A 25,462-nucleotide genomic window follows, 5' to 3' on the forward strand; every position below is an offset into this window, starting at 1 on the left:
AATTGCCATGATTTCACTTCGATTAAAGAGCGGCGCCTTTGAAGGAACTCAAGAAACCCTAGCCGTTGTCGACGCTAAATGCCCTCCACCATCCTACCGGTTGAGGCGGAGAGACTCAGCCTTTGCAGTCTCTCCGCTGAGTCTCTCCGCCTCTGTTTCTCTTTTCTCCTCCTCTCCTCCTCTTCCCACTGTTTTCCCCTCCCTCCTCTGGCACATCTGATCGGCTTTCTTTTCTTTTTTCTTCCTTTTTCTCTGGTTTCGAAAATGAGATTAGATCTTCATCCATCTGGTTTCACTTCGATTTGTTTTCCGACCTCTCTCATTGCCGATATCTCTCTTCTTCCTTGTCTGCTCTCTCCGCCTCTCTGTTTATCTTCTCCATCTCCACCCCATTCCTATTCTGCTGCCTCACCTCCCTCTCTCCGCCTCCCTCCAGTGACCGGTTTTAGAGAAGAAGAACACTAATCGGTGGAACACCCCCGTCTGCACATCTCCCTCCGCCTCTCTATTTGTTTTGTCCATCTCCACCCCACCCTTGTTCTACTCCCCCCACTTCCCTCTCTGACTCTCTCCCGTGAACGGCTTTGAGGACCAAAAAAAAAAAAAAAAGCCTCTTGCTTTTTGCTCGAACACCTAGATATGTAGTTTTTGACTTCGATCTGTTTTGTTTTTCCGGCCGTTCTTTCATCTCTCCCTGTTTGCAATACTTCTTTTTTCCCTTTCGGTTAGTTTTAAATAAAGAAAATTTTCTTTGGTTGCAGCGATCGTTGGTGAACACCGCCGAGAAACTCCAAATCTGGATACAAGTCTCTCTGCGGCAAGCTTGAACGCCTTTACGGCAGCGTCGAATGGCAGGTCTGACCCTCCTCCGCACTTTTGATGTTACCACTGTGACAACCGAACGACTTTTGTGTTCGCCTTTGAGGCGTGTTGTGTGTACGTGTCCGCCCTTGAGGCGTGTATTTTGTTCCCCTATGTGGGTGCCGGTGTTTATTTGGTGCTGTATTTGTTGCAGCATTATTTCTAAGGGTATATTGGGCTTGACCCATCCCCTTACTCAGGATGACGCTGTCTATTGCGTGTATGACAGTTTGGTCGCTTTCCGCTCCTTGATTCGGTGTGAACCTTGTGCTTTCATGCAGCTGTGTGTCTGTATTTTTCTTTCTTTAATGAATGAAGTACTGTTTACCAAAAAAAAATAAAAATAAATTGCCATATATCATCGCACATAAACCTATGTCACCAGACTCACCCACCCAAGATTGGCTCCTAGACTATCTCCTACACTTCCACACGGCACACCGCACAATACACCGTGTGCTCAACTTTCACCTTATTTTTTTTTCCAGTGAGACATTGTGGCCAACACTCTTGCTTGTAGGGATTTCTCTCCCTATAATTTACTTTGTCATACATTAAGGCCGGAAATCCTCCTCTCATTGGAGTAGCTCCCCGTTTAAATAACGGATTTTATTGCGGCCCGCCCGGTAGATGGCCACACAACAAATTTTGATCCACGGTTAAGATTCGATGTGAGGGTTTACAGTAAATATGAATTTTATTTTACATTTTAAATACTTAAATCTTATCAATTTACACTTCAAATCCCTCGGTCCCGACCTCCAAAACTCTCTCATTTTGCCCGCCCGCCTTTGGGGCGGGTTTCGGGCTGGCCCCCGGTGTCCCGTGCGTTTGGGGCGGTTCGCCGCTCCGGTGTCCCTTTCGCGTTTCCGTGATCCCCTCTCGGGGGCGTCGGGGAGGGCCCCCTTTCCGAGGCCTCTTTGCTTTCTATCACCGGTGGTCCTCTTTCTCGCTCGGTCGCGGTGTGGGGTTTTTCCCGGGTGGCTCGCTCCGTCGCTCTCCGCGTGGGCGTGGGTGGCGGGTTGGTTGTTGGATCGAGGGGGTTGTTATGGGGGGGTCTTGGTCTTGGGTGTGGGTCCGGGGGGCGGGAGGATGGGGGGGGGGGGGGGTGCCCTTTTCCTCCGGTTCGTGCACTATTGCGGGCCGCAATCATCCCCGGCGGTCCTTCCTCTTTCTTTTGTGTTTCCTCGGTCATCATCTTCGGCTGGTCCCCGCCGTTTCGCCGCCGGGCGGGGTGGGCGGGGCCGGGGTTTGGGTGGGGTTGTGTCGGGTGGTTAGGGGTGGTTTTGTATTTGTTGATATCCTTTATGTAAATTTTTAATATTTCATATTTAACCTCACCGATTGCCCTCACCGTTGGTTTTTATTGCGCGTGGGTATGGGCGGCGGGCTGGCGCCGCATAAAATCCTTAAATAACCCAGATCCTCCCAAGAAAGATTTAGTGGGGGGCACAAATCTGGAGAGAAACTAAGTCTTGATATTTTTCAAAAGAAAATAGTTTGCTAACTGAAAATTAATACTTCAAAGTACCAAGAACTATAAGTATGCATGTCATTGCCATGGGTACGATGAACGTGCATGGCCATAGAAAAGTCATGCCTTTGTTTTATTTTCGGTGAACTCACATGTCATGTCATTATTATTGGTTTTTTACTACCCTTTTTTTTTTTGTTTTTTTTTTTTTTTTCTTTTTTTAAATTTTTTTATTATTTTAAATTATTTAAGTGTTCGTATATTATTTTTATTTTTATTTAAAATAAAACAAAAATCTTCAAAATCCATTATAGACTTTTAATTTATTATGGATTATGGGTGAGAATTTATTCTCCCATTTATGCACAAGTTTACTTGAAAATTTAAAGTTAAGGTGGGGGTATAATAGTAAATGCACATTATTTTATAAAATCTACTCTCAAACCAGATCTCAAACTCTAACGTGCTTCTCAACTCTCAACTCTGCAATCCCTCTTTGCGAGCGCTCTTTTCTCACTTTTCTCTCGCGGGAACTCTGCAACAAATTCGTCGAGGAATCATACGCTCCAAGGTTTGTTTTCATCCGTCTCTGTTCAGCGTTTTAGCTTTCTGTGTCTTTTTTTCTTTTAGTTACTGGAGTTGCTTGTGAATGATCTGAAAACTTTAATGGCTGCCGCTCTCAATATGCACTGGTGGTTAGCTGCTGCAGCCAGTGCTCCCACAAATGGTCCAACCCAGAAGATCCACTGCACACCATTTCATCCTCAAGCTGCTTACAGGGACCTGTGAGTCGCGTGCGTTTCTCTGTTCTGGTTACTTCCTTCTTCCTATTGTATCTTCTCCGTTAATCTGATGTCTTCTTTAACAACCCACTTGCTGTGTTTCAGATTTAATTATTTTAACAACCCACTTGTCGATTTCCTCTTTAAGAAGCACATTGTCTCTGAAGTCCTTTGGATGAAATGTCTTCTCGTCATTGTTTTACCTAATGAGTGCTTTTTGCAAAGAACATGATTGTACTGTTTTGGAACACTTGATCTGTGTAAGTTTCCTTGATTAATTAAGTGAACTTTGTTATTTTTCATGGCTTATTTTTTATATTTTCTGATTCCTCAGGTTAGTTACGAAGTCGCAAATTTTACAACTGATGCAATTCCTGAATTCACAGATGAAGTCAAACATTTTTTTATAAATCTTTTCCAGTATCCAACCGAGTAAGTTCTGAAGCATCATCATTTTAGTAGCTGTCAGAAGGTTCTTTTATTTACTTGATTCTAATACATTGGACCTTTTCCAAGCCCTACTCTCTGAAACAAGAATAATTGTTTCACGATACTCCAATTATGTTTGGCCATTTAGTGGAAAGGGTATTTTACACTTGCTCTCATGTTTAGATAATTGTGAAATGGTGTTCTCACTCATACCATTTCATGGATGATTGTAACTGTTAACTACATGTACATGCTGCCCAATTGAGGTTAGATGTTAATGTAGGTAAAAAGTCTACAGATGTAGAACATGAATTCGCTTTTCCATTAGGAGTGATGTACTTTCTCAAAGTTGAACTGAACTGGTTATGGGTCAAAAGCATTTTGTGTGTGTTCCTCAACTTAAGGCATGCCTCAAGAGCATATGCTCTGAGGCATATTTTTGAAGTGCAAGTGCACCTAGCTCATGTCCTCTAGATGTTGGGAAGATGATGTAATGTGTGTGAATCATATGAGCACGTGCATGATTGACAGTACTTCCTTTGTCCTTTGGTTTCAGTGTTTCACTGGGATTAGTAGCACCTGATTATGCTGAAACAGAAATAGGGACCTACTACAGCTTGTAAGTAGGATTTTACTTCTCTTCTAGTCTTTAGGTTATATTGATGTCTTTCTTAGGGCTTTTCCACAGGGCAGTTCTTTAGATTAGCTCAACAGTATTCAACTGTTCTCTATATTAGCTGTTGTGTTTTGTACATGATGTAGTATTTTTCTCCTACCTTGTAAATCCCTTTAAATCATATTTACTCTTGTACAGTTGATAGCTGTTGTGTCTGTAGCCAACAGTTAACTTTTCTATTTTAAGAATGGTAGCGTGTTATGATATCCTAGTGTTGTGTGGCCTTGGATGGATATCATTGTGTCGTGTAGCCTTGGATCAATATGAGCTTTAGCATGGCAGTAATCGCTGACAATGATATGTTTCCTTTTCTTTGGGTTGGTTGGGCTGCTGTAATCGGATACTTGGCTCCCTCTTTCTCCCCTCGCCCCCCCTTTTGGCTCTTTGTTTTTCATCCGTTGCTTGTACCTCGCGTCCTTTGTTTCCTTCTTCTTGGCCTTTGGTCTTCGGGTGTTGTCTTTCCTATTTTCTCCTTAGTTCCCTGTTTTGTTGTTTTTTTGTGTCTTTTTTCTTTTTGCGTGCTTCCCTTTTTGGGTTGACGGTTTGATGATGTTTGGTAGTGATGTGTGTTCTTGGACTTGTCTTGGTTGCTTCGCGGTTTCGTTTCTCTGCTTGTTGGTTGATGTATATTCTTATTTTCCTTAAGTGTTTGGTATAGTTTTAATTTTAGTAGACTACATTGATATTGTAATGCATATTATTGTTTTCTTGGAAGACTCATAGTTTATATGAATCCTATTAAACTAATATTTTTTGATAATTAATTAATTATTAATATTTAGATTAATAGGATTTTTTATTCAATTTTATTATCATTTTCTAACAATTTTTTATTTTTACATACCAAACTTATTTTTTATTTTATAATTTATTCTTGACAAATGTCACCAAACCATTTTTCATTCTTGACCAATAATGAATTCTTACATTCATTTCTTTTAAATAAGTATAATAGAGAATAAAAATTGATACAAAAAAGAGCCAAATTAATACAGGAGAGGGTTCTCCCACGCTGCCAATGTGGGAAGAACCTCTCCCACTGCGCCCGTGAGGGAAACAATATCACTCACACAGGGCTCAATGATAAAAAGGGAGAAAAAAAATTGGTTAAAAAAGGAAACATGTACTATAAAATTCCCAGCAACACACCTATCAACTTCCACAGTACTCAGTAAAATGGAGGGGAAATATCCTTCCAACTTTCAAACCTACATTTTGGGTCTTTAGACAGCCTTGAACCATACCAACAAACCCTCCAACCCCCCCCCCCCCCCCCCCCCCCCCCCCCCCCAAGGGGTGGGCCTTTCGTGTGCTGGGGGTGTGATACAATCATACAACTATTAAATGGATTCATATTCATGCTCCCTCTACTCCAGCAGTTATGGCAGCGAATCCACTGGAAAATAATAGGTACCCTGTGCACCTGAAGAATGAGCTCTATGGTGGGAGACCCTGTTTTCAGCTCGCAGTTGTGGGTGGTATAGTTGCTGGCTTTCCATCTTCAGCTTCCTCTTGCTCTTTGTTAAGAATCTGAAATCAAATCCCCAGATAAAAAATCATGATACTCCAAGCATACCAAATAAGGAAGGGCACATCATAAACCACACCCTCTGAATCTTTATGTATATATAGAAGCTAGGATATTGACCTCTACATCTAAATTTCGCTTAAAAGTTCATGTCATGTGGTCGGTAACGCTGAACTGTAAATTTTAGAAAAAGAAGCAAGCGTATTACCTTATTGTTTATCAGGTTATGGAGAACAATTACACACCGGATTATGGAAGATAGATAAATAACCAACATCATATCATTTGTCTTCACTGCAAAAACAAAGTAAATATGTAAGCTCCAAAATTACCAGCCAGACCAGACAAAGTTAAACACCTAGATTCTCCCAGGAGAAAGGAGCCACCAAGTCATGTGTTGTACCCAAACATAGCTAGGTGGGTAATTATGATGCCTTTTAATGGGGTGCAGGACAGTAAGTACACACCCTGCTCAGTCTGGATGCAGGTGTATGACCAGGTAGCATTCTATTCTAAACCCCCTCCCCCCCCCCCCCCCCCCACGCGGCCTCAAAAAAGGGTAAAATATATGTGCGTGTTTCCTTACCTGCTAAAGACTTGATCAACTCAGCCACATTGAGATTTGGCAGAAGGTTGAATACATCCTAATAAGAAAAACAACCAAGGTAATACTAGAATTATAAGACCAAAAAGAACATTTATCAAAAACCTTTGAGCAGTAGCAGGCTAATATGATGTTGCTTTCAAGGAAGTTCACTATCAGATGTTTTTTGTAGCATGTACAGCATATATATGGTGGACCAAAGGTGATTTACCTCCCAGGCTTCCCATTAGAGAACTACATAGTAAACAAGCATATTCTAAACATCTGTATAACAAAACTATGCCATGATTTGAAGGTTGATTAAGAAAATGGTCTTTATGTTCTCAATCAAATAGTTCATGTCTTTAAGTAAGTTATTTAATCATCCCTTGGTAATATTTATTGTACTCATCCTGCTATTCTCACTGCTGGAAAATGGTTCCCTTCACTTCTGATCCTCCCTGTTTTTGGCCTTCAATGTCTCAAAAAGCGGTCAAAGTGACCATCTAAGTCTTAAACAAATGAACAATGTACTCGTTAGTGTTTCGAAGACAGGGTATACCATGATCACTCGGCATGGGTTGATTGATTTTACATAATGTTTGGAGTATTGTAACATCACATAAAACCAAGAAATAAAAAAATATACCTTCAGATTTCACCACTAAGCTGACAAGCTTAAAAATATGACACCTAGCTTCCTTACTACTTTACCGAATTGATCAAATCAAGAGAAATCAATAAGCAATTGACCAGCTCAGCTCATAACAAAAAGCCTATAATCAATGTAAGTGTGTGCATGAGAGAGAAAATATTAAACAAAGTAAACCTAGGTGATAAATGCTCCAATCATTAAGATGCATTCAAATCAAATCAAATATAATAAAAGAAAACATGTACCTGAATAAGATACAGAATTTCATGATTTAGGGGGAGTTCTCCATCAATAACGCATTCAAGATAGGAATATATCTCTCCAAGCCGTGCATCCAGGCCCCTTAAAGCTGTAAGTTTCCCTGTCACCTGTAGTAAACCAGTACTGGATCATTAATTTGTTAAAATATGTTGAAATATATTATCTCTGCGAGCCGTGCATCCAGGCCACTTAAAGCTGCAAGTTTCCCTGTCACCTGTAGTAAACCAGTACTGGATCATTAATTTGTTAAAATATGTTGAAATCTATAGAAACTAATGCCTCATGTTCCTTCTTTTCCTTGCCCAATTGATGAAAGAAAAGCATTCAAAAATGCATACATGGAAAGGTAACAAGTATGTCAACTGTGTGATTGGGGCAAAGAAAATAACCTCTGCTGCAAGGGTACTACTTGTCGTATTCTTCACATCCCTGAGCAAATGCTCTAATTAATAGCAACAAATGAATTCAGTTAACATTATGTGAATCAACAAAAAAAGATATCAGGAAATTTTCAAATATTTAGAAAGAGAGAAAGGGGGGAGGGGGAGAGAGAAGGGAGAGGGTAGGAAGTAAAATGAAGCAAGGAAGTGTAGACTCGTGGCATACCAATTTCATTTACTTCATGAGCAGCAATTTCAGAAGGCACATGCGCAAACACTTTCTGGCCTTCCTGAGTTGCATCCTGAATAACCAAGCAGAAACTTGCAATAAGCAGTATATTGAGGCAGGATACATCCCCCCCCCCCTGGAAAATATTGCACCAGTCAACTGGTAATTTTATTCATCATCTTGAAATCAGTTGAAAAACAGCTATATTAAGTTTTAAACCACAGTATAACATAAGGGGGGAACGGTATTACTATCAAGGAAGGAAATATGATTGAAGCTCATCTCTTTAACCTCTTCAACAGCACAGTAAGCGTTGGTGGGTATTCCTAGTTCCTCCGGTTTGACATCAATAATAACCAACACAGGATTTGGAACATAGCTACAATATCACAATGAAGACCACAATAAGAGAACTGAATTACCAATGTCACCAATTCACAGTGTCAACAGACTTATAACAAATGCCACATGAAGGACATTCCCACTATAATGATATTATGATGCATAAGGAAGGACCAAGAAGACAACAGTTGGATACACAAGAATACTAGAAAATCCCATGCATACAACAGAAGCCACTTCTTCTTGCTGGGTTATTAAATAATCAATCCATTCATAACAAACGTCCTAGCTCTTCCAGAAACTATAACAATAACAATTACAACAATAATTATATAATAATAAAGGAAGAATTCTCTCCACAGGAAGAAGCCATTGGGACTTGGGAGCACATGCAGAAGAATCAATGGAGGCAAATTTCCACCTTTCACTGAAGGTTCAGTGGCCTTTTTACAGTGGGCTTTTCTCAGGACTTGTATCTAAAGGCGTGAGTCACTCGACTCACTCCAAAGCAGAGTACACTCCCCCCCCCCCCCCCCTTCAAAAAAAAAATCATAGTAAAACATGACAAACCCCAATATAGACCTTTTCTCCTCAAATTTTATAAGTTCCATTCCATTTTTTTACCATGTAAAGATTGTTAGGAAGGATATTTCAAGATATAAATGCATTTGAACTTAAAAATAAACTCAAAGAATATCACAAACAGGTGGAAACACATGACCATGCATGAAGACCAGTTGTAAGGACTCAACTAAAAATACAGTAAAAGTTGAAGATTTTAAACGCACAAAGGAAAGCAGAACATGACTATGTTGAAGAACTAGGAAAACCGTGAGCTCTTACGATTTAATATGGCCCTAATTAGACTGGAACAGAAAAGGACAATCTATGAGCTCAAACCAAGTAATCAGTTTAGACAGTGACATTCAGTCAACTGAGAATTGGGCTGTAGCTCAGTCACTCAAGGGAAAAGGAGAGGTTTTTTCTTCCAGTATGTAAAATCAAATAAGATGTATGTCATGCACAAAACTTCCTTGTTGGTGCTAACTAATACTGTGGTATACACAGCCGGGATACTAAGGAAGAGCCTTGGTTCAATTGAAAAGGGTGCTCCAATGTGACGAAGTAATCAGAAGTTTGGAAACAGCCTCTCTAAGAAAAGCAGGGTAAGGCTGCATACGTTTTGAACTTCCAGACACAGTAGTGGTGGAACCTTGTGCACCGGCTATTCTAACAAAACTATAGGAGGAGGTAGGACATGTTCTAACATAACAAGGATATCCAATTCAGACAAACATGGCCAGGTATAGCATTGTTTAAAGCTGAGTTTTTGTCTGATATTACCAAAAATTTCAACAATGGCAGAAGGCGAAAAGGGAGGGAATTTTTTTGAAATTTCAAGCTTTGCTACATAGGTAAGCCAAAAAATCTATGAGTAAGGAAGCATTCAGTGCCAGAACAGAAACTGTGAGTCTGGAATGGTCATAATGTATGCAGAATAACCCCTGATTCCACAGTGAAGACGATTCTAATCTTGAACCAATCAGACTGGAGCAACTTTACTATTGAACTAAGACCCACGATCCCAAGATTTCCAAGTTTGCGTTCAATAAAGTGACACCAACACAGCAAAGCTTGTAAGCGTAATCATGTAACAATGAGCAACTACAAAGAAGTCCAATCATTAAAAAAAAAAAAAAAAAAAACTAAAAACAGGGACAGTGGGTTTGGATTGGGGGGGGGGGGGGATGGGGGGAGGGTTTTTTAAGTCATCAATTGTAAGATGCCAACAGAAGATGTCAATATATCATACATCTGTATCATTATGTTCACTGGAAGCAAAGATTTTCTTTTCTTACTCTTGGAAACGTAAATGGATATCCAAGTCATTTCCCCGCAGTTCTGGACCTGTACTGTACCAACCAACAACGTGCTCCTTTGCTGGCAAACATATTTGAAGATTGGGTTATACAATGAAAACAGCCAGCAGATTCTATCAGATGTGATCTATAATAATCATACAGGATGGATCATAACAAGGATACCATTTATTTTCTTGAACATGGAGATCATCTTTTCAAGGACTAAAAGATCAAGAAACCAGTAGCTTGGGTCCTCATAATCTTCTTCAAAAGGAACTGCAAATTCGAGATTTAACCATTTAGAAAAAAATAGTAATTAAACCCCGCCATGCACATGCGAACAAAGAAGTAAGTTTCAAAGACTGTCCCACAACTTCTATAATTAGGTAAAGCCATCTCAAGCATGACTTTACATAGCTTTACAAGTGATGACTGCCAGTTATACGAGTAATAAAATCATTTCTAAAAAAATTAGAAAAAAAAAGGGTACAAGTAATCCTTCTACCGCGACAATCTCAAACGCTAATTTTCTCATGCAAATGGAAGCATCGACAAAAACCTCGAATGCAACGGTTTCCACCATTCTATAAGAACACCATTCAGGATTAGTTTTCCAGCGAGTTTTCCAGAGGGAAAAGAAGAAAAGAGAAAAAGAAACTGACAATATATAAAATAGACTAGTATAAAGGGCAAACGAAGCAGAGAATATCAAGCATGAAAGAACCCAAAACAAGAAGATCAAGAAAAGAGAAAAACAATGAGAATATAGAACCAAAGTTTGAGAAATGAACCTGCGAAGCTGTTGGTGACATCAACAATCCCCTTCGAGGAGCTACCCAGTAGAACACCAAGAACACGCTCCTTATCATACTTAACGACTCTGCCGTAATTATCAACTACACTGAGAAGAACAAGCGGGTGAACGACAACTTTCTCGATTGGTCTTGCCAAGATTTGCTTAGCAATAAAATCCATAGCTATCTAGTTCCGGAGGCTAACACTTTTCTGCAACTTTTGAAGTCGATGCGTCTCTGAAACTTGGAATAGCTTGCAGAAGCGTTACAACGGGAACTTTTGAACTTGGCAAAATGCTTTGAACAGATTGTTTGGGCCTTCATAATGCTTTGATGGGCCTAGACAATGTCAGCTGCTGTTTGATGGGCCCAGTGACTTCTGTTGGTTTTTCTCAATGAAGTTTTGTTTACAAAAGGAAAGTGATGGGCTATATATCTTATATTTCTATTAGAAATTTTATATAAATAATTGTTGCCTTGCTTCTATTGTTGTTGTAAATAGAATCTAAAACACATAAGAGTAGGAGTCATAGAATCAAAATTCTAATTGAGTTAAGGTACATTTTAAAGGACCAAAGTTGAAGGTCATAAATCATTACCTTTAAGCTAGGTCTTTTAGGATCAATATTTCAATTGAATTTTGCTTAATTTTTTTTTTTGTTAATAATGCAAAACAGAAAGCAAGGTTAACTCAAATTTGTATAAGTTTGAATAGGGTAGCTTATGAAAGTTTTATTTTGTTGTCGTATATATGGATAAGATTTGTTATATTAGACTTAACATATTGACAACTTAATATTTTATTTTAAGTTTCATAACAATTTGGAGTTGAAGGTTTCATTGTCCGATTGCACATCTCATTTTCAATTTAGTTGAGATAATTTTTCACTTTAATTTGCCAGGATCGAGGTTTTTCTTTTCTGTAGAATAGGATTAGCGTCAAGGAGAGAGACAAGGCCAATGTTAGGAATAGATACAATCCATTACAGACAAGAACAAGACCAATCAGGAAGTGACAGAGTCAACTTGTCATGACCCACCCTTATTATGGACAATAAAGGTGGGATTGGGCTTGGCTTGGCCATGATTAGAGTTAAGACAAGAATGGACTTAGCTAATGGAATTCAAGAATGAGATTAGTTTTGTAAAGCCTGACCAACATGTCCCTGTTACAACCCTATTCGGTAGTGTTTGTTGTCAATCCTAAACTTGGGTAAAGGAGGAGGGTTGATGCATTAGATTTACAGCTGACATCAGAAAAAAACCTAGTCAAACCCTTTTACATGGATTGTACAACTTTACATGACCATGCTAGGGCATTCCTCGGGAATAAATGAAATTAATATCACCATGGTCCTTTTTTGGTTAATATATCAATGGGACAAAGGAAAGAAATAACAGCAGAAATTGGAAGAAGGGCAAGTATTCTCTACATGAGAATGTATGCATCAAGCATCAAACAACTTCTCATGGGCAAGGTTTAAAGTATCCCACGATACCATATGATACTAGCCGATATGTATCCATATTTGACCCATACGTCTCTCTATTGAATTACACTAAAATACATTAGCTAGAGCGATACAATACTCGATACAGGACGATACATCTCTTAAAATCACCTGACTGATACGATATTTGATACCGATACTTTAAACCTTGCTCATGAGAACAATTTCAGTCCTTTAGCCGAGGTCCCTTTTTTGGGTAAGCCTAGAGAAAAATAGATTTGAACGTCAAAGACCCATGAGGAGCACAATTTTTTTTACCATTAGGGTTCTCTGTATTGGGACCAACAGAGCCAGCATTGCGAGAACCACAACGTACAAGGACTTGCATGAATGCATTCTAATGCATGGAAGTGTACGTGACTGAATTAGACTTCAGAGTTTGATACATGGTTAAAATTTGGGTATCTCTTTCAACCCAGGAAGTGGTAGATGAAATTCATACTTGTAACAAGGTTATCTGTTATACTCCATGAGAAGAGATCAATCATATCTTAAAAACCCTAATGCACAGTGAAGAGATTTGAGTAGTACTATTAATTATTCCACATGGTTCTTAAGGAGAATCATATCGCATAAAACAGTAAGAAATGTAGAAACCTGATAAGCCTGAAGTGTTTGAACATTCCCCAGATGATGGTTCTTCCTCTCTCAATCTCGTTAAGAGTGTAACAGGAGAGAGAGAGGGGCAATGCAAATTGCAGACAACAAGAGGAAGCTCAGAAATTCAGTTCGGCCAAGGTTGGCTCCCCCTCCCATGATTCCTATACATTAAAGAGTGGGATTTCTTTGAAAAAAATGATCTGAACCTACTCTGATGCATAGTGAAAGAGATGAGTAGCATCATTAATTATTCCACATGATTCATAAATAGAGAATCATATCACATAAAATAACTGGTAAGAAATGTAAGAACCTGATGAGCCTCAAGCGTAAATCGTTCTCCAGTTAAGAGTGCAAATAGATTCCACGAATCGAAAATGATTTTGAATAAATAACTGGAAAACATCACAGTAACAAGAGGTGGTGCAGATTGCAAATAGGGTGAGAGGAGTTCCAAAATAGAGTAATTTTGCATTACCTTTCTACACGCAAGAATTAACCAAAAATATCTCCAAAATACTAACTTCACATAGAACGAAGAACAATGACCACTTCTACTTCTAGCAACAGCAAACATATAATATGTATAAAATCATCATGAAGTTAAAACGGCAAATTAGTCCTATCCTTGTAATTTCTAGTACTTTATAAAGCTTACATAATTCAAAAATTTGGGTTACAGTAAATCCTCTGAGGTCTGTCCACCAGTGTGGAGGGCCATGAAAAACTTTAAAAGGTAACTATGTACTCTGTGATGAAAAGACACAATTTACATAGAAGGATGTGAGCTTCCATCATTAATCAGTGAACGAATATTGGTGTCCTGAACTGCATCACTGCTTGTTAAATAGAGAAACCAACATTTAAGAAGCTCGTCACCTCATCACCATAATTCACATATCTAATGAACTACAAATTATTCTTCCATTTTGTGTCGCTTTGGTACCTCTGGGCAGTGAAAGACACTTCTGGAACTATTGCAGAGAAAATAGAGGATACATGGTTGGATGCTCCCAGCTTTAGCCTTTAACCTTGCTATCTATAGTTACGATGACAATCAAGAGGTCTTGGAAGTTAACATACCATCAGGTCTTAGTAAAGCAATTCTACAACTCCAGTCACTAGTTAAATAGCTGTCCCATCCTGAATACTCATCTCCAGGGTCACTGAAACTGTCTACCATAGAGAATTCCTTTCTACACATGTACAATCTCCTCCCCCCCCCCCCCCCCCCAATTTCCATTCTTCCACTAGTGATAAAAAACTTCCCAATTGAAAACAGGACATGTACGACGATACTTACAACTGAAAAATCTGAATGCTGAACTGCACAGAAATGTAGGTTCCTGCTTTTATTGTCATTATTTAGGTGGTCATGAGTGGAAGTAGATCTTCCTCCTTGATGTCATTTTCCAGATTATCTGGAAGTGGTTGCTGCGAGCTGCTCTTTTCATCTTCCATCTGTTTTGGATATAGAAGGACACTTGAATGAGCCAGTGGTAGGAAAAAGGAATATTTTAGAAATTAAGAACACACATCAAGTGAACACATAGTCAACAACTGCTGAATGCAACTATGTACCAACTTATACTTAGAAAATCCACACATACACAACAAGTGTCTGATTATGGTTTGAGGAAATGCAGCAACCTTAAATTTCTGGAACTTAGTGACTAGGCGCATGTACTGATCACGAGCTTCTGGATTACGAACCATGGAATGAACTCTAGCTAAAGCGTTCTCCACACCAGCAACTTTCTGCTTTCGACCATCCCTCAGATGATCGTACTCATCCATTTTCCTAGATTCATTTTCTACATTTCCAACAGCTATTTCCGCACGAAAGCCTCGTAATCCAATTCTCTTCCGCCGCCAACGTAAAATGGCTTTCTCTACAATGCCAACAGACCACACTACTTTTCTATATATCTTACGAACTTGATGCCCTCTTACATGTGCCTGAAAGAAGAAGACAAGCAGAATAAATGTAACAGCTGTTAATATAAAGAATAGGTACAAAAGCCATGCCATGCCATAATTTACTGATGGAACACAAAGGACACAAAAAGCGCCAGAAAACTGCCAGAACAGACTATGAAGAAATAGTTGGAAGAAAGTAGGCATAAAAATGATAATGCTCTTTTTTCACTGTAATATTTTGTCTGATTTGCATCATAAAAACACTTCAACCACTCCAACCATAGTTCTCATGATATCTAGATGAGTAATGTTTCCGAGAGGAAGGGAGTACATCAAGGCAATACCTAGACATTAGGTGCCACCCAATCCACTAGGTCAATTATCCATGCCAACAATTGATACAAATCCAGCATAAACTTAGGGTCTTTTCCTAGCAATAGGCCTAGGGTTGGGCTATATAGGTATAGGGCCTCCATTGCATAAGAAATCCCTCATAGTTCTTTTCCTAGGGTTCTTAGTGAAGTCAAGACAATTCCTGCTGTGGCTGAACATAAGGTCTTGAAGAGTCCATTCCAACCCCTCTGCAAGCATCTACAAGCCAAACCCCACATCCACCCCCCCCCCCAAAAAAAAGCCGAATTTCTAGACTCTATAAAACCCCAAAAGCACGAAACTCCTAATCACCCAATTTATCCATCCAAATCAAAACAAAACCTGAAGATCATATCCTACAAGCCCTCAAGCATCAGCCATGTTCAACAGAGTCCTTTAAATGCCCCAATGTGGAGAAGTGATTTAATCCAAGCTGAAGGAATTAGAAGAATTAGGGCCAGACCTAAGATAACCTCATGAGAAGAGGTGAGAAAGGATACACATAGCTTAGGCCTTGTATCTAGTATAGCCTTAAATAGAAATGAATGGAAGGCAAGGATCCATGTAGCCTAACCCTTTAGTTGGGAAAAGGCTTGTTGAAATCCTCATCATTAAAAACATATTGAATAGAATGAATTGAGTTACACTTGTGAGAGCTTAGGAGGCTAGTGTGACTATGTGAGCACTTTTCCAACCCCCTAACCTTTCTATTATGCAATTTCCTTCCCCCTTCTTCCCTTACTTTCTTTTGGTAATAAAAAGAGGGGATGCAGTAGTAGCGACCTAGCACCTCCCCGCTACGCAATGTTCAAACTTTTTATCAAGTGTGACCTATGCAACATTAGCTTTGTGCACTACCAGCGTACTGGCCCCCTTAGCGGAGCCCCACCGGAGGCCTAGTATAGTCCACAGAAGTCGGTAGTGCCCATGCCGAGGCCAAAGAGCACACAACTGTCCAATGCAAAAACAAAGGAGCAGAGGGTATTCGAACCTGGGACATGAGGTTTACCAAACCACTTGGAAGTGAGCTTGGGACCCTTCTTCCCTTACTTTCATCACTATTAAGCTCACCATAGCAGACTTATTCTTAGGTCAGCATTAGTCTGCTCTTCTTCAATACCACATTAATTCTGTTCTAGAAATATCCTTGATGGAGTTGAAACCCTGGTCAACAGATTTTAAAAAACCAACTTAAAAGTAGGATCACTGATGACCTAAAACAACCAGAAATTAAAGACTTATGATATTTCATGATCTAACAAACAAATTTGGTTGAGTAAACTGTACTTGGTTTCTCAATCATAAATGCTTGGAGTAGAAATAATGAGCACCAAGGGAGCAAACAGTTCATAATGTTGCTCCACATAAAAGACTACCATGATTATGCAATCTGGCATCATAAAGGAATTTAATTTAGCAGTTAGTAGTTTAAGTAATAAAGTCAAGATGAACTCAGCTGCAGGCAATGTATTTTGTATTTTACTCCAACATGAAGCTTTATCCAATTCAGTACCAGCAAAAAAAATGCAGTTCTAGTAAACAATCAGCGTTAAAATAAAGAATAAAATTGTGTACCTGAATCTTAACAATACGGTTGCGAATCTTCAAAAATTCTTTTCTCCCCTTCCAGCCACGAAACTTTTGTTGGATTCTTACAGCAGCCGCAGAATGCAAATAGTCACTGAAGTGGCTCATCTTTGGGGCCTTCTTCAATGATACAAGAGCAACTACATTTGTCGAAGCTTCAAGATTTTCATCACTTGTAGTTTGTGATTGTCGCAGCTGGAATGAACGAGCACGCAAGGCAGCTTGAATTAAAGCAGCAGCTTGAGCTGATTTCCTGGCAGCAGCCAGAATCCCTCTCAAGGAAAGCTGTTCCTCCATTCTTCCATCTGGAGAGACAACATGTTGCTCCTCTTCTGTCTCAATGGCCTCATCTGCGGCAGGAGTTGCTGCAACACCGTCCATCACATTTTCCTTGATAGTCAATGAAGCCAGGTAACTAGTCAAATCGGCTTCAGCCAGATATCCAGCAATTCCTTTATGTCCTCTACTTGATGCCAAATCAGCAGCTGTTCGTCCCCCCGGAAATTGCGGTGTTGGGTCCTCCACAGACCCAGGGGTAGCACCCAGTCTAACAAGTGCAACAACAGTTTCTTCTCTGGGAGGAAAGAAAAAAGAAACAAAGAGCCCCACTCTCAATGTAACTAAAAATAGAAGGGAAAACTGGCATATATAAGAAAGCAGTGGATGCAGATTTTCACTTCTACCTATCAGACCTGGATTACCAAAACCGCAGGTGTAAACAAAACCTAACCAGGGTAACAAATCCAAAACTATAAAATAAATAGAAAAACAGTTAAGTAATTTAAATAGCATTAGATAGCTCAATAATGGATTGCTATTTGAAAAAGTAAAAAAATAAAAAATAAATTCAATGGCCGTATTATGATTAAAAAAAAGAAGCTACATCCTTCTCCCTCTTGTACTTTACCTTCACTATGTTATCTTTCTACATACAGGAGTGCATACATTCACTATACAGGATAGGATATGTTCATCAATGCTGCATGCCTAGGATCATTGAAAAAAGAAAGAAAACAAATATGATAGCATATTCCTCGAGGAAGTAGATAAAACATATAGGACTAATATACCTGACAAATGAGCAATGTATTAACAAAACAAAACTAAAGTAATATTTTCATAAAAGATAAGTGTTGGAATTTGAAGAAATTATTGCTCAAAAGGTATATTTTATTCATAGGCCCCAATGGGGTATTTATAATTACAATTTGAGTAAATCCTACCATAGAAAAAAATTCAAGGGAAACTCAAGTTTCAACCAGGTGAAAATGAGAAACCTAGGTGGGAAACTGGGAAATTTCAAGGAAACTTAGGACTTTTTTATTCAAGTTTTGCCATCAAGTTTCGCCAAGTTTTAGGGAGCATTTTAGGTTAGGATTATGCATTTAAGCTAATTTGAGTATAAAGAACACATTAGCTGCATTTTGCTAAAAAAATCAATGTAGATATGTCATTCAATGTACATAACATCAATGTAGAGTTGTCCGAGAAGTACACTATAAACTTAACTACTTAAGTACATAAAATATATAATCTCTAACTTTAAAACATCAAATTAAAAAGTAACTGACAATAAAAGGAAAGTACAACTCAATGCCAAAAGGAGTGCCTTTGTGGATCCATCCTGTGAGCTGAGTGGTACTATGCCTATAACATCCTCTCCTCTAACCAACGAACATAGACATCCTATAACATTTATGTAGGGGTGTCAATTTATAGCCCGAACCATTAAAACCGGGCCGGTGCTACTATGCCTGTAACATCCTCTCCTCTAACCAACGACATGACATCCTACTTTTGGGGGGCATTATAGCCGAACCGTTAAAACCGAACCCGCCGAACCTTAATGGGCCGTAATTGGGCTAAGGGTTGAAACCGAACCGCAACCGTTATAATCTGTTTTGTAATTTTACATTAAATAGTATTTGAATCATTATATTACCATTAGGTAGTTGGTATAGACAATTAAAAAAATTAAGCATGAATTCAAAGATAAAATAGTCATTTTACTACTTAATATCTAGATTCTTGATTTTTATAGAATGGGTGGGTTTTTTTTTAATGGAAATTAATCAATAGCAACTTTGCTTTCCATATAATTTCCGCTTTTGTTGTGGGATGCTCAATTGTTTCTTCTTGTTCTTTTTCTTACACACCATAAACCGTTAGTCAACCCGAATCTAAACCGTTAGCCCGAACCCAAACTGCACCAAACCGAAACCGGCCCGAAACCGTTATTTTGCTAATGGGCCGTGTTTGGGCTAGGTGTTTTTCAGCCCAAAACCGCCCCAAACCCCACCGTTGACACCCCTACATTTATGCCTATGGTTGTCAAGGTAATCAACAAATGCAACTTTATAAGTTTGGTCATCAACATGCCTAAGATAACCAGTCTGAGTGAATACATAATTTGGATAAGGAAGTCTTCATGGAGGGGGTATTTGTCATAGTATTTGGGGAAACATGAAAGAAATAAAATAAATTTTTTTCTCGAAAAGCTACGAAACTAGCAGGAAAAAGTCTCAGGTTTCCACGAAATTTCCCAAGTTTTCACGAAATTTCTCATGTTTCCAACGAAATTTGGGAATTTTTTTCTCATGAACCAGGTTTCGACAAGTTTTGACGAAATTTCGACGGTTTCGATCGAAGCTTGGGATTTTTTTTCGGTCCCCTAGTTTTTTGTTTTGAGGTTCCCAAAATGGGAAATTTCGATTGAAATTCTAGTTTGGACCGAATTTTGTTCAATGAATCCTACTTTGAGTTGGATAAGGAAATTGAATAGAAAAACCAATCCTAGATATTAGGAAACCTAGTCTAACACAAAATATGAAACCAATATAAAGAATATAAGAAAATAGAAAATATAACTAAAAAAGGAGTCTACTCCAATTAGGAAACCTTAATCATACTTCCAACACTCCCCTTAAGTTGAGGCATGGATATCACACATGCCCAACTTGGCCAAAATATTGTAAAACATCTGTCCAGGTGAACATCTACAACTTGATCTCCAAACTTCATTAATATCTTATAAAGTACGTCTGCCTTATAGACTTCCACTTGCTTTGTTCTCATCTCTACCACAACTTCAGGTCTCCGAGGAAGAAGGCCCAAGAAAAAGTTAGAATCTTCAAATGTTGAGAAGACCAAATTTCTGCTCAAATCTGAGGGAAAATATATTTTTGGGATAACAATTGCTAGGGTACAATAGGAAGTGAAATTGTAGATTTGTAGCAATGTTAGATCTCTAAAGGAAAATTTTGCCAAGTAAATGGACAATCTCTAAAGGTAAGGGGAAAATTGTCACGATAAATGAGAATCTCCAAAGGTAATAGAGATCAAGTTCTGCAATGGTCAAATGCCAAATCTTCAGCAAGATTAGATCTCCAAAGTGGAAGATGCCAAGGTAAGGGGAAAATATCCAGGGGTAATAGGGATTGGGTTCCTGCACAGTCAAGAAATTAGATCTATAACAATGTTAGATCTCCAAAGTAGAAGATTGCCAAGGTAAAGGATAACTTTTCGAAGGTAAAAAACATCAAATTCTGCACAAAGAAGTCTAAAAGCAACAAAGATCAAATTCTATACAAGGAAGTCTGAAAGAAAGGCATTCGAAAAATGACCTGAAAAATGTAGACAATGCTCTTGAAGTAAACATTGAATTGTAGACATCTTCAATCTCCCCCTCACGTGTATCTTTACATGTGGGTAAAACAATGACAATGGAAATCCCTAAATGATATAGGTCATGGTCCACCAAGGTAAGATAATGGCCCGAATGTAATTAGGAGAATTCTTAGAAGGCAAAATTCAAGGCAATGGGTAAACTTGGAAAGGAAAAAATTGCAATGGTAAGATGAAAGTAGTATGAAAATTCTTGGAACAAATCTAGAGAAAAGGACAAAATCTGAAAGGTCCAACTAACATTCATTTTTTTAATTTACGAAAGAGACCCCTAGATATATGAGAAACACAGACATATATTGAAATTCACAAAAAGACCCCTAGAAATATAGAAAATCACAATTAGCCCTTGAAAAATATGGGAATTCACACTTAGACCCTAGAAAATATGGTAATTCACAATGAACTCCTTGCAAATATTCAAATTCTCAATAAAGCCCCTAGAGATATTTGAATTTACAAATGACTACCTGGAAGGCAAAAAAATAGAATTTAAGGGGCCAATGTGTAATTAGAGATTAAAAGAGGGATTTATAAAACAAAAAAGAAAAAAGGAAAAAGAAACGGACTTAAGCATTATGTTTTAAGGGCGTTCGAATCTCCTTCGATCTTTTCTATGGTGAGTCAACTGCTTCTTTCTTGCTTTTTAAGTAAGATTGGGTTGGTGTTCAGTCTACCCTACTGTATAAAAAATAAGAGGTTGTTGCAAAGTTTCAAAAGAGGCGGAAGGATGGGTAGCTGGATTGGTTTGATGGCTGTTGGAATGGGTGCAATTACTGCTGGAATGGTGAAACTCTGGTTCAATGTCTGTTGGAATGGATGTTTTGCAGATTATTGATGGGAAAGGAAGCTGGCGATGGGTTAAAAAAAAGGTTGCAGGGTGTTGTGATGGTAGTTGCAGGTCATACAATGGTTAAAAAAGGGATTGGTAGGTCAGATGATCGATGGATGTTGCAGGTCAGCCAAGCGATGAGGATAGTAGTGGTGTTGTTGCAGCGCCAGGCATGGACTGTAGTTGCAGAATCGAGAAAGAGAGAGAAACGATTTGTCTTTCCTCCTTTTTTTTTTCCTTTGCTTCCCTAATTGATTTTTGGCTCTGATACCATATTGGAATCATGGAACAAAAATTGATCGATATGGTCGAAATATCGATTGATATGTCTGCATTTTTTGAATTCAAAATGAAATGTAGTAGTAGGAACAAAAAGTATCCAAACCGAGCCACTTTTCGACCTATCGACGCTATTTCAACCTATCGAGCGATATCGCCCTCTGCATTTCGACCTCCTTTGGAAATTTTTGCTGATTTCTCTTGCTTTCATCCCCTTCTACACCTAATTTCTAGTATTCCATTTCCTTCAAACACTTGATTTGCTCATCCATTTGTGCATTTTCTCAAATCTTGCAAGGTGAGTAACCAACTTCCTCATTTTTTTAGTTTTGTTTTATTTGTGCCTTAAATCATGTTAGATTGCTTCCAAATTTATGTATATGTTTACTTTAGAGAGTTGATCAATGAATTTGTAGTGTCAAAATTATTTTTTGATTCTTCCTACTATTTATGGTGTCCCACCCACTTGTCGATTATCGGAGTCAGCCACTGGGACCTTATCAGTATCCTTATCCTTCTCCTAATCCTGAGAGTCAAGGTGCTCTTTCATTTGTTGAGCAGATCTTCCACACTATTCCACAGTCACAAGGCCCACCGCCACCAGTTCCTTTGGAGATTCACAACTTCCCACCGTCAGAAAATCTTATGCATGTGGATGAGACCACATACAGAGATGCAGTTGTTGACTATGTCCAAAACTATATGGGGCAACATCATGGGAGTTGTATTGTCATTTGTATAGGGTGCAGACGGAAGAGGGAGACCTTGAGGCTTGAATAGAATAGACTTGTAACTCACTAACTTGTAAGTAATAACATTCCCGCTTCTTCTCTGATTCATGTACTATATACTTGGAATGTTGGATACTTAGATGTTACATTTTCAGTAGTTTTTTAGTAAACTAGTAGTTCTATAGTGTTTATTATGCTTGAAATAGATAGTATGCAAAAATCCAAATCAATTTGAGTGCATTTGAGGCTCGAAATTGACTTTTCAAGAGTCAGATAGAAAGTATCCAATTTCGGTCGAAATTTTTTCCTTGATTGGAATTTGAAGAAATTATTGCTTAAAAGGTATATTTCATTTAAAGGCCTCAATGGGGTATTTATAGTTACAATCTGAGTAAATAAGGAAATACAAAGCAAATAGAATAGGAAAGCCAATCCCGAATATTAGAAACCTAGCCTACAAAATGTGAAACCAATATAAAGAATATAAGAAAACAAAAAATATAACTAAAAGAGGAGTCTATTCCAATTAGGAAACCTCAATCATACTTTCAATAGTAAGATAGAAGATTTAGTGTAATAACATTTTAGCCATGGCCAAAAAAGGGGAAATAAAAGGGTGCAACGAAGCTAGACATATCTAAAGCAAAAGAAAATTTTGAATTTATAAAGGTGGAAAGTTCCTATCTGACCTCCCAAAATAAGCTGCCCAATGAAGGGCTGTCCTTCCACGTGCATCTCTGAAATTAGGTTTGATGCCAGCAGCAACCATGGGTCCAATGGCCCACTCATAGCCAAGAGCAGCTGCCAGGTGAATTAGACCTTGTCCACCATCATCAAATACATTCGGTCCTTTACCCTCTTCATGAACTTTACAAACTAGCCACTCATACAGTCTGTCTTTCAACAGCTTCTGAATCAATGCTTCTTGAGGATTTCCATGAGTTCCTTCCAAAGCCATGGAAATCCTCACAATCTGTCCCCACTCTTTTTCATCATCAGTTCCCATTGAAAATATATCATTCTTTACACTGCATTTCTCACATTTCTCCACAGAGCAATCCAGCCTCTTCTTCTGTGATCCTAAATACAACATTTTCGCAAAGCGTATTTGAAGACGCATTTCATCCTCCAGTTCATTTTTTACAGCTATAGAGAATGGGACTCCAGGTGGATTTTTAAGAAATTCAAACTCCCGTACCTCACTGCAGGCCAACCTATTACTACAGGTGATATAAAATGGAACACGTCCAGGAGCATGTGAAGGAACTTGACATCGAAGAACATTTTGCGACAACACTTCAGCTGAAACCTCAACTTCGCCAAACATGCAGCACCATTTGGTGCTATCAGGAAGCTTAACATTTTCCAGAAATTTTCCTGTGATCAGAACCTGAAAGAAAGCCATTAGACTCATTGAGAAAGGATTAAAAAGCCTTTAATCTTGCTTCCCAACAGTCATTTACATAATGAAAACAACACCTGCAAATATATTGATTCCAAGAAGAACCATGAAGAAGGGGAGAAGAGCACCAGAAAACACATACCTTTGTTTCAACTCCAGATAAAGCCCAATCTGGAGAATAATCACAAATGCTAAATAGCTGATCCCGGGATAGGGATGGGCCCAGTGAATCAACATCCAACAAGTGGAGCGACAGACTAGAAACTTCTTTGTCATCATTCTGAGCATCAAGAGAATTCCAATAGTTACCAGAGTCTGATGCCATCAAAGCGTCATCACAATCCCCACCAATTTCTTTATTCATCCATCTCCCAAAACTGTCTAGTTTCTTCAACTCTTCTGATTGATCATTGCAAGAACCACCTAGGGGGGCAATGTTACCAAATACTAAGGACTTCTCATTGGCTGAAACTGTTGTAGAAGACCCAGGGTCATTCTCATTCTGCGCTAGATGCAAATCATGCTCATGTGGGACTTGGAACATACTCACATCAGTTAAAGCACCCTTATCAGATGGAAGATAATCTACATACCCAGGATTCCCATTTTTCTGGAGTCCCTGCAAGAAATAAACCAAATCTTGATAATCTTGCTCAAGCAAAGCAGAAGAATAAATGCCCGTACTATGTTGCACTTGCGATGATTTTTTCCCCAAATAAAAAAATTAAAAAATGGAGGAATAGAAATAAGCAGAGCTATTCAACAGATGTGATACAAGATGCCAAGAACTAACAAAAGATCCATATTCAGTAGGTCTAGCATTTATCAGATCTGAGCATTTGATACTTTAATACATTGGATGCCGAGACCAATAAATGCACCAGCTGGCTAGATGTCCTAGCAATCACCAAAGATTGACTAGTTCATCTACCTCCACCTACTGACTGGAACAAAATAATTTAGTTTCATTAGCAAAAAACACACCCAAGGGCAACATTAGCAGTACCATTAATAAAAGATACAAAAATTGCACAAAGATTATGGGCTTCCAAGTCCAACAACACGATTGACCTTCAGCAACCAAAAAGGCAACCAGTTAAAATGGTGATGCACGAAAAAAATTTACTGTAAACATTGTTAATTTTGGTCTTACAATCTCCTGTTCTAATTTTATTAGTTATAGCAATCAAATATTTACTATTTACAGAAAATCCTGCTATTACTGGACTAAAATTAGAAATATATTAAATTGAAATAACAAAGAATCTACTTTTTCATTAGGTTTCTGTTGGATCCCACAGTGAGTTGAAGTTTCAAAGGAAGTAAGCTGTTGAACCCAAAAGTTCATCAAAAAGTCAGTTTCGTTTCTTCCAAATTAAAACATGATTGCTCATATTACTCTTCACTAGCAGCAAGTTGAAGCTCAAATGAGATTCAAGAAGGATTGAGTTGACAGGAATTTGAAAGGTGGGGAGTCATGGTTTATCCTCAGCAATGTAATTCAAACTTCAAATCAATTTGAAGGCATAGTTCTGTTTACATTAAAGAGAATGCCTTACTGCCATTCAGATTTAATAGTTACACCATACAAAATCTAAAGAGAATAGTCTCTTCTCTTCCCTTCGTCAATTCACAGAATGGACAATTATTTACTCCTCTTTTCATTCCAAATTCAAGAATACAACTGA

At 38.5% G+C, this 25,462-nt stretch overlaps 2 protein-coding genes across 3 annotated transcripts in view; both read right to left on the bottom strand.

Moving 5' to 3' along the window:
* Positions 1 to 5,611: 5,611 nt before the first annotated feature.
* On the bottom strand, positions 5,612 to 11,086 carry LOC149019400 (26S proteasome non-ATPase regulatory subunit 7 homolog A-like). Its single transcript, XM_089151023.1, has 10 exons — positions 10,854 to 11,086; positions 10,246 to 10,338; positions 10,060 to 10,141; positions 8,150 to 8,237; positions 7,845 to 7,931; positions 7,639 to 7,689; positions 7,234 to 7,356; positions 6,337 to 6,394; positions 5,959 to 6,044; positions 5,612 to 5,752 (listed from the first exon to the last, which is right to left on the bottom strand). The coding sequence occupies exons 1-10, from the start codon at positions 11,035 to 11,037 to the stop codon at positions 5,681 to 5,683; spliced, it is 924 nt and encodes a 307-aa protein (XP_089007149.1). The 5' UTR covers positions 11,038 to 11,086; the 3' UTR covers positions 5,612 to 5,680.
* Positions 11,087 to 12,701: 1,615 nt separating this feature from the next.
* Positions 12,702 to 25,462, bottom strand: part of LOC149019401 (calmodulin-binding transcription activator 1-like) — a 35,869-nt gene continuing 23,108 nt past the window's right edge. The window contains exons 8-13 of one of the 2 annotated variants that reach the window (XR_016173081.1): positions 23,917 to 24,393; positions 23,062 to 23,762; positions 16,835 to 17,420; positions 14,618 to 14,926; positions 14,271 to 14,428; positions 12,702 to 14,006 (exon numbers count right to left, since the gene is read on the bottom strand). Coding sequence is in view for 1 of the 2 variants with exons in the window: in XM_089153413.1 (XP_089009539.1) it covers positions 14,333 to 14,428; positions 14,618 to 14,926; positions 16,835 to 17,420; positions 23,062 to 23,762; positions 23,917 to 24,393 (2,169 nt within the window). In the remaining variant the exon portion in view is untranslated. Of the gene's footprint in view, positions 14,007 to 14,186; positions 14,429 to 14,617; positions 14,927 to 16,834; positions 17,421 to 23,061; positions 23,763 to 23,916; positions 24,394 to 25,462 lie in introns of those variants that run through there. The other variant, XM_089153413.1, reaches the window with a different exon arrangement.

The sequence above is a fragment of the Hakea prostrata genome, chromosome 4 (genome assembly GCF_041222555.1).
Source record: "Hakea prostrata isolate BN-2017 chromosome 4, UWA_Hpros_2, whole genome shotgun sequence".
In the NCBI taxonomy this organism is placed as follows: Eukaryota; Viridiplantae; Streptophyta; class Magnoliopsida; order Proteales; family Proteaceae; genus Hakea; species Hakea prostrata.

Bases quoted from the DNA above. Each gene is read 5' to 3' on its own strand.
- LOC149019400 (XM_089151023.1), bottom strand. From the start codon at position 11,037: ATGGATTTTATTGCTAAGCAAATCTTGGCAAGACCAATCGAGAAAGTT. The intron at 10,142-10,245 runs GTATCCTTGTTA...TATGTTTGCCAG, and splicing joins CATGTTCAAGAAAATAAATG to CAAAGGAGCACGTTGTTGGT. The intron at 6,395-7,233 runs GTACATGTTTTC...TTTTCTTATTAG, and splicing joins AAATTCTGTATCTTATTCAG to GATGTATTCAACCTTCTGCC.